Source organism: Struthio camelus, chromosome 1, assembly GCF_040807025.1.
Source record: "Struthio camelus isolate bStrCam1 chromosome 1, bStrCam1.hap1, whole genome shotgun sequence".
Lineage (NCBI taxonomy): Eukaryota > Metazoa > Chordata > Aves > Struthioniformes > Struthionidae > Struthio > Struthio camelus.
In genome coordinates, this window is record NC_090942.1 from 28996587 (window position 1) to 29006099 (window position 9513).

General features: G+C 42.9%; 1 protein-coding gene across 1 annotated transcript in view; it reads right to left on the bottom strand.

Annotated features, from left to right (window-relative positions):
• The window catches only part of CAPZA2 (capping actin protein of muscle Z-line subunit alpha 2), a 35764-nt gene extending 27883 nt beyond the window's left edge, over positions 1 to 7881 (bottom strand). Inside the window, exon 1 of the mRNA XM_068932660.1 lies at positions 7753 to 7881. Coding sequence (XP_068788761.1) covers positions 7753 to 7791 — 39 coding nt within the window. The 5' untranslated portion in view covers positions 7792 to 7881. The remainder of the gene's footprint in view (positions 1 to 7752) is intronic.
• Between the last annotated feature and the right edge of the window lie 1632 nt (positions 7882 to 9513).

Below are 9513 nucleotides of genomic sequence, written 5' to 3' on the forward strand. Positions count from 1 at the left end.
CAAAAGTCATTCTTCAGTACTTCCTATTCCATTATAGGGTCAAATCCCAAAATACCGAACCAACCCAAAAATTAAAATATTAGTTTGGAAAGTAAGCTAGAGACTATCACTCCCCTTTGCTAAATAGAGCTCCTCAATGATTTGACACAGGCCTGACGCATTCATTGGTCTGATATAAACTTATTAAATGTTATCAATCATCACACCATTGTAAGGTAAGCAATTGTATTCTTCATTCATAGATCAGAAAGACGTCAAACAGTAAGCACAAAAATATCAACCTTCCAGGAGTCATTCACTGAAAAAGCAATCAAATTTTACATTTAGTAAAAAACAAAAGTGCTAACTTTTGTTTGGGCAGTAAAAGGTATAAGGTATGGCTAACTGAGAATTCACAAAGAAAAAACTGATAGAGTGTTATCTCACACGTACAGAATCAACACATTCTGTCAGATCAACACATGCTCCTTGGGTGCAGCAGCTAGACCTCTCTCTCCCAACAGTCTTTGCACATGACATTTATTATAAGCTAACAACAGCTTGGTTCATGTTTGGAAGGCATTTTTCCCATGATAAAAGCTAAATTTTAAATGACTCTTTGTACTATTCCAAGTTCATTATTTATGATTAGTTATTCCAAGTACATCAAGCTGGGATTCAAGAGCAGTGGGGAGAGAAAAGGAAAAAGATCAGAGCTTGCTCCAGGAAAAATGCCTCTATTTAAGTCATACAACAGGGTGCCACCTCAGCTGCACCCCTCTGCATTTCCAGTGTCTTAAAATTCTCTCTTAAAGTTACACATTAGTTTGAAAGTTTTAATACCTTTTATCAAATTAAGATTAAAATATTTCAAAAGCTTCCTATTTCAGAGCTTGTTAATCAAGGGTAAAAAAAAAATTCTCATAAGGTGAAAAAATTGCTTTCATTTTTGCTTAACCAGTTCTTTTTTTTTTTTTTTTTTTTGAAATAAATACTTCATTTTCAGAAACTGGAATTTCCAGGACTGTAATACTGGAACTCAGTATTACATAGAGCTATGAGAGGAAAAACGCATTGCTTTGCTAAATAACGCTGCCAGATTTCTTATCCTATTCCTCTTTGGTTGCCAATATTAAAAACACTCGAAGACTGAATTTCAAAGCAGAATTACAGGCTGATGAATCTTTTGGTGGGAAATGGAACCTTAACTCATATATCACAAATCATTTTTCTGGTTCTATTTGCCAATAATCTGTTCTAGTCTCCATTTTTGGTTCATTTCATCTTATTTAAACCATGATGTTTCCTGAGTAGCAACCTCTCACAAGAGTTCTGCAAGCACGCAGGCAGCAAGAATTGGGCTTTTGATAGTGCTTAGGTGATGCTGTTTTATAAATACTTTATGACATAGTTACAAGTTATAATCTACAAATAATTATCTACTTTCTTCAGACTGCTAATTACAAAAGAAAATATCAACCACAGTTTTAGAAATCTCTTTTTATCTTAAAACTGGAATATCAGATTTTATTTGTACTCATCTTCAAGCTTCAGATAATTTTAACTACTCAAAAATTTAATCAATTTTACATCTCATTACATGCATAGTGACAGAACAAGAAGAAATGGATACAAGTTGTAACAAGAGAAGTTCCAATTAAATATTAGGAAAACTTTGTGACCATGAGGTTAGTCAAACACTGGAACAGGTTACTCAGAGAAGTTGTGGAATCCTGATCCTTGGAGATATTCAAAACTCAAAGGGTGAGTCCTTAAGCAACCTGATCTAAGTTGGCCTGCTTTGATCTGGCAGCTTTGATCACCTCCAAAGGTCTCTTCCAGCCTATATGATTCTACAAATACATGAAGCTATTTACAATGATACATACAGTATAGTATCAAATTTTCAGCTCACGTTGAACACTATTTTGCCGCTTTCCAGGGGACAAAATGATTACAATTTCTGTTCTATCCTCCCATCTCAAGCATATTTGGGTATGTCTGTTAAAAAGTAATTCATCTCCAACCCAAGGCAACACACTATGATACCTCAGCTGGGTACCCAAGATCAAGATTTTTGGGAAGACTGCTATACTAAGACCGAATTCCACATCGGGCTGAAAAGCGCTCCCAACTTCCTCATTCTTATCAAAGAATTGACTCTAAACGTTATCCAAATTTGAAGTCCAGCCATTAAGCCTGATCTCCCATTTGTAAAAACAGCTCCCTCCACTCAACTTCTGTTATGTTTTACTTGCTGAAAAACATCAACTTTGACAGTAAGACAGCTATGGAAATGTGGTAATTAAATAGAATGCGCTCAAACATTAACTAAGTTATTTCACATTAAGTATTAAAGAATTTTCAACCTGTTATCTGAACCTGCGACAGTATTTCCGGTTCCATTCTGAACTAAGCATAACAAGACCCAGAGGGTTCACAAGTCCCTCCTGCTAGACAAATTAGCAAAATTACACTTTTAGATATAAAGCAAAGTTTACACTGATGAACTACAAAAAAAGTACATTATGAACACTTGCAAAACTTTACCTTAAGTTACAAATTGTATTGCAATAATACCTAGAGGAGGTTTTTCAAATCCTGTCCATACTCTAAGCTATTCTGTTCCTGATTATCTATACTCTCCATATCTCATCTCAGTAGTTCCAGAAATTAGAATTCCAGATCCTTTCAAAAATGCATGGTTCAGAACATATGGATAAGATAGAATACATTTATTACATCTTTCATTAAGCAAAAGATAATTTGTCAAAACAAACCTGCTAATGTCTCTAACGCCGTTTCAGGAAAAAGGTTTATGTTAGCATTAAGAAAACACCTGAACCAGAACCTCCCTCACTGGAAATGTGGTTTCTACCTACCAAATGGCTTCTGCTGCCAGTATATTAACATTTGAAAAGATAAAGTGACACACACACACACGCAAGTATGTATTTTACTGGCATAGACTGTTTCATCTCAAAGGACTGAGAAGACATGAGATTTCCCTGAACAATCTGACAGAACTACACTGCAGAGTTTTTGCTGGTGTAAGACATCTACCTTTATTACTTAAATGAGGTGCCTAAATCTAAAAATCTAAACTCATAAAGTTACCCAATACTACAAGAAATACTTGGAAACAATGCTGGTTCATTTTTGCAAATGAGAGTCTACTCCCTCATCAGAAGAGAAGTTCTGTTCCGATTACCAGCAAGCTGACCTATTGTTAAACCCTGCCTGAGTCAGTATTCCTCCATAAACAACTGGAACTACTGAGACATAACCTTACTGAGGGAGCTGTGGTTCCCTTTTCAAATCATGTTTCCATATCTATATGTTGAGCACTTTAAAGAATGTGAAAATTATTTTGCATAAGGAAAAAAAAAAAAAAAAGATGTGTTACCCTCTTTTTAGGAGTGGAAAGGAGAGAATGCTGGTAGGAAAGGGTATCTTGATTTTCTCAGACTTGATCTCGATATCAACACAGCTATGTAACTCCCATGAATCCTGTTCTCTACCAAGCGCATTCAAAAAAAGAATAAAAAAACAGTAAAGTGAACACATCCTGGAGAGTCACCAAAATGGACTTAGATCACTAGTTTTACTTATGATTTAAATAATTTTAGTCTTGTTTTGCATTTGTGCTATTACTTATTAATGAACATCTAAATGTAACTTTTAGACTAAAAGCAGTACCTTCCACTCATCATTGCTTATGTCTACAGGGACAAATTGTAGCCTTTACATATGCACTAATATGATCATAAAAATGTTTTTAGTTCGACATAGCCATAGGTAGAAAAACAATTTGCACAGAAACTGGAATGCAATTAAACTGCAAAAATTGTTACTAAGCTTTAACAAAACCACTTTGAGTATGCTGGATAAATACACAAGTTTTGCGTTCAAGACTTGTTAAGAGACGATGCATTACCCATAGGTAGGTAACAGAAGTGATGATTTCCCATTACGATATCCCTGAAGAGTTCAGGCCTTCACGATTTCCACCTCTCACATCTCATTTTTATTTATAAACTGAAAAACCGAACACAGATGTATGTTTTACCAACTATCTAAAAGCTTCTGAACGTTCAGTGACCTAAGTGAATAAAACAACTACAAAACATTGTGTCTCACACAGTTTTTAGCCCTGGAAAATCTCTAGTTCTGAATGGTAAGTCAGCAACTTTCGCTGGCAAAGGCCCAACTTCAGATCTTCTGTTGTACACAAATCTTATGTGTTTTATTTACCAGAAATAGTTCCTCAGAACATTAATTTTAGTTAGGTTTATTTAAAAAATAGACTTTTTCAATTTTATCTTCACCATCTTAAGAGATGAGCAAAATTTCAAATTCTCATGCTAAACTTGAACCTAAAGAACAAAACAGTTCAAAAACAGTTAGTCTCGCACATTAAAATTATTTTTGTTTTGGATACTGGCTCTTCTCCTTCCTTACTTTTAGAGCTTCTTTACCTGAACCATAGCACTCTTTTGCCAATTTCTTCCACTATTCCAGCACACGCCCTATTTTTTTTCATTCTCAATTATGCTAACCACCTGCAGGTTTTAAACCTGAATTGTGTTAGAAATGATACTTCAGGATAACAGTATTTAGTAACTATTAGATAGCAACAGGGAGGTACAGCCTCTGCAAGATGGAATTACTGCTGTTACAGCACTTAAAACTATTGACTATACATGAAGCAAAACATGAATCTGGGACCTCCAGAACTTGTGCTGTCACTAGATCACTTGACATCTTATTTGCAAGCCTAGTACAGTAAAGTTCTGGAACTTTTATTACCTTCTTCCCTACCTTCAGCAGTTTTGATCTGTGTTATGTTTCTATCAAAACTACCTATACTACCAAAATCAGCTAAGTCACACTCAATATTAGTCTGTTTCACACCAGGGGGAGACAAGTGTAGAGAGGAGCAGTGTGATTTGTTCCTGTTGAAAAATAAACATTTGTCTACCTCTACTCCTAAATTTGCATTATAGTCCCAACTGGATAGGTGAGAAGAGTGTGCTTTTCAAAAGCTATTCAGTAGAATTTTTTAGCTCCATAATAGTGAATGACTGAACATGTACGGAGCTAGACAAGTTTTAATTTCAAAAACATTTGTTGCATCATTCATAACAGATTTCAATTAAGACATGAGCAATTAGGCACACTGAGGAAATTTGGTTCAACATCTCCAAGACATGCCGTAAGAATATGTATTTCTAAATTTCTTTCCTTATGTAGTGCTTGTTTAGTAGCCTAATAGAGGGTAAATCTGTCCACTTAAGATTATGGTGACTTTCAGGAGAAATAAACAAACAAACAACTTTACTGTAAACTGACTGTCTTTATTTAAACCACTTATAGTGCACATTCATCTAGATTTCAGTTTAATACCATCAGAAAAGGATTAAACGTTTAAGCAGTATAGCCTTGTACTGTAAAAAAGCACAGAACTTCAATATACCAGTGCTTTCAAATAGATTAATAAAAGGCTATCCAAAATAAGTTTAGTGGCAAAGCGTAAACATAAATAAGGCCATAAACAAGTCCGCAACACTTTGAGGACTCTAGTCTTTCTGAACACCGGGTGGGAGCTGCAGTACACTGTGAACACTTGTTTTAGAATGGATAAATACATTAAACCTGACACACCTTCTAAAATGTTCAGATTAACTGAAGCTACTGCAAGCACCTCTTCCATGGAAACGGAAAATCCTTAGGTATCACAAGTTCTGCATGGACATTTTCCTGCTTTTGCAAGAGTTTGCAGCACTGCCCATCTTTGTTTTATTAGCCAATTAAATAGATTGCCAGGCTTGGAAAATTCCAATGGTGTAGGACAATCAATTTTATATGTGACTGAAGTGGACAAAGGAATTAATAGCATCATTACTGAAAAAAGGGAAAGAAAAAGAAAAAAAGGCCGTAAAGCTGGCATTTAGCAGGATCGGGGTGGGGGAGAAAGGGGCTATTTTTTTTGGCCGGGGTTGCTAAAACTTCAAAGAGGTAGGAGAGCACTGCACCTCTGCTTTCTTCTAAGATGAGACAGTGAAAAACATTAAGCTAAGACTGGACCAAGGGGTAAGAAAGATCACACTTATAGAGCACATGGGAGACAAAAGATTTCCTTCACTGATCTCAGAGCACTCGACAAGGTGGCCAGTTTAAGTTTACAGTGGAAAAGTGCAGACTCCATTCGCTTATGCTGAGGCAGAAAGAGACTCTAGAAGGCTTGCACTCGGTTTGGGAGAAAAGGGAACCTGCAATTAATGGACAGAAGAAAGTCCTGTATTTAACTATAACAGTCACAGAAGCATGGGTAGTGCTTCTCAGTTTATACAGAGGCAAAATAGAACTGTCACTGTATCTTACAGTACCACAAATAACTTTGACTAAAAGTTTTTTCAAGTACACTCCCTATCCACAACACAATGGATTAGAGTTATTTTGTAGAAGTTCCTACAGGACAAAATAATGGACTGCCACATATATTTCTTGGTTACATTCCTACTCGTACCAACACAGAGATGGTATTCGAATATGAATTAGGTAGAGCAGGACACAGTTTTAAAGCCTCATGTTGGGCTAGCGAGATCCTGAAGCTATGTGTCTCTTAGCACATCGGTGCATCTCTTGTTCTGAAACTTGGCAATGTTAACCTCAAACACGCAGAAAGCCTGCCTTGTTGTCACCACCAATTAGACATTTCAAACATCCTTCTTCTAACTTCAGAGAAGTGTAAAGCATTGTTTCGTTGATGTCTCCCACGTTTAAATCATCTCAACAGCTTCTACAGCCATATAAACCTATGTTTTTAATCAGAAATAAATGACACCATGCATTACATAAAGATATGGGCAGTGCACCATCATGTACACAAACTACCACACCCTAGCTCTGAAGCAGGCAACTGCCATGACCCTGGATCCAACAGAAGATAAGGAGCACTGATAATCGGGGTATTACAAGACACCCCACTCTTTGAGAGATTTTCAGGAAAATCCGTCTTAAACTTGACGACGTTTCCAAGAGCCATAAGCAGAGACTGCACGCAGCTCGTTAACACAAACCGCCTGCTCCCTGACCTCAGACTTCCCCAACTGCTGTCCCTTAAGAGGAAGTACAGGGCTGCCCACCCCCAGCGCCGACCTCCTCCCCCAGATCTCCCGTATCCCAGCTCCTCCCGGAGACCGCGGGAGGTGAGCGAGGGGACGACGACACCGCGGGCCTGCGCTGGAGCTAGGGCCGGGGCACAGCCCCCCTCGGCGGGGAGCAGCGCTGGCGCTCCGGAGCGGCCAGCTGGCACCGGGAAGGGGCCGCAGAAACGGGAAGTGGAGATGGGGGAAGGGGAGGGGAGGGGAGAGCAGAGCAGAGGACGGTCCCTGCGTGGCTTTCCCCCCCCTCTCTCTGCGGTGCCCGCTCGGCCCCCTGCCCGGCGGCCGCTCCCCGCCCTGCCCTGCCCTGCCGGCCGCCGCCGGACACCGGATCCCGCCCCCCGCCGGGCCCGGCTCCTGCCCGCCGGGCTCGCACCGTACAAGGAGCGGCGGGGGATGCCCGGCGCGGCCCTGCCCCCGCCGACCCTCCTCCCGCCCCCCTGACTGACAGGCCCCGGCGCAGGGAGAAGCTAAAAATACGAAACGCCGCGGCTGCTGGCGACCCCAAACGGCGAGGGCCGAGCTCGCCTCGCGGCTCGAGGAGCGAGGAGGCAAAAGGGGCGCGCCGGCTCGGCTGCGGCGCAGCGGCCCGCCCGCTCGCCCCTACCTTCTCCTCATCGGACAGCTGCTCCTCCAGGTCCGCCATCTTCCCGTCTGGCTCCGAACAGCGCCGCTCCGGCCGCCGCCCCCGTCCCCGTCTCCTCCCTCCCAGGCAGGAAGGGCGGGGCCCCGCGCCCCCTCCCCCCCACCGCGGCCCGCTGGGGAGGCGCCGTGACTGCGCATGCGCCTGGCCCGGGCCCGGGGCCGAGCCCGGGGCCGGGGGGCGGGGGTCCCGCTGCGGGGCGGCCGGAGGAGGGGAGGGGGCGGCCGGGCCGGGCCGGGCCGGGCCTCACGCTGTTAGCGTTGGCCTGGGCCGCCGCCGTGGGGCGGGAGGGGCCGCGGGGGGGCCCGGCGCTGAGGGAGGCGGAGGGCAGCGCCGTGGCGGTGCGGCTGCGGTCGGCGCTGGCCGCCGGGACAGAGGAGGCCCGCAGCCCTCGCCGCCATCGCCGTCCCCATCCCCGCCCCCCGCGGCCGGGGGCGCTCGGGCGGGCCGGAGTTGTGGGTCCAGCCTGGGCTGTGACTTGGCCTGTTTCAAATGGTGGTGGGCGCTGGGTGGGCCGGCCGCGGGGGCGAGGGCTGCCCCGGGGCGCTGCGCCCCGCTGAGCGTCCCCCGAGTGAGGGACGAGCAGCGCGCCGGCCCGCGCCGCGCCTGCTTTTCCTGGGTGCTAAAGTGAGTCACTTGAATGAGTCCACTGGAAGTCTGTGTGGGTGGAAAGAACTACAGATTGCCAGATTTCTGACATCCGCTCAGCAGCATGCCTAATGCGGGTTAGCGTCTCCTATGGCTAGGAGGGGGCGGGGCTGGGAATTTGCATGGAGGCAAGTTTCAAACAACAGAATGTTTGCTGGAATTTCATGAAGTTTGCTGGAAGAAACTTCAGAAAGTTCCGTTCGGTGCCAACAGCAAAGACCGAGAAAGTCGACCTTGTAAAGTGGTTGGTACTCTTGGATTGGATGAATAAAATGAGTGTAGTTAACCAGAAGAAACAACATTAGATAGGCTGGAAATTTCTTACCACCAAAATAAGAAACCTTTAGATAGGCTGGAAATTTCTTACCACCAAAATAAGAAACCTGAAGAATATCTTCTGGCTGCGTGGAACTGCAGGTGCCCAGAGGGATATTTGAAGATGATGGCTTTTAAGAACTGACTGAAAGAAGAGGTAATAAAACAAACTTTAGAGAAAAGCAGTAATAGAAGAAAGAGAACATTTGTGTAGCTAGCAGTGGGGATTTTGGACGAGTGAAATTCAATAACCTGTGCCAACAGTGTGACCAGTAGCAGGTGCCCAGGGAATGGTGAAAAAACAAGGCAAATACATACTGATACTTCTTGGGAATGTTTCCTCAGCTGCCAGTATTGTGGCTAGGAAGACAGTCCTCCTCGGTGACTCCCTCCTAACAAGGGTTGTCAAACTATTCTTCAAGGGTCTGATAGACAGCAGGAAATTTTGTTTTCTTACAGGAGCAAACATAAGGTCAGACTGGTAAAACAGGTAAGCAGGAGAAGCTGTTTTAATAATGATCCATTCTGGCAACAGTGCGATAGCAATAGACTCCACTGTACAGAAGCTGAACAATTTTAGAGGCCTAAAAAAGAAACCGAAGGAGGAGAACAGTCAGATGACCTGTTCAAGAACTCCTTCCTCTTCCTTGATCAGAAGTAGAAAGTACGTGGGAAGTATTTAACTTAGCCAAGTAGGACGTTTGGGTTTTATGGAACAGTAGAATAAACTGAATAGAACTGGGTGGCTATAGTCTTCATCTT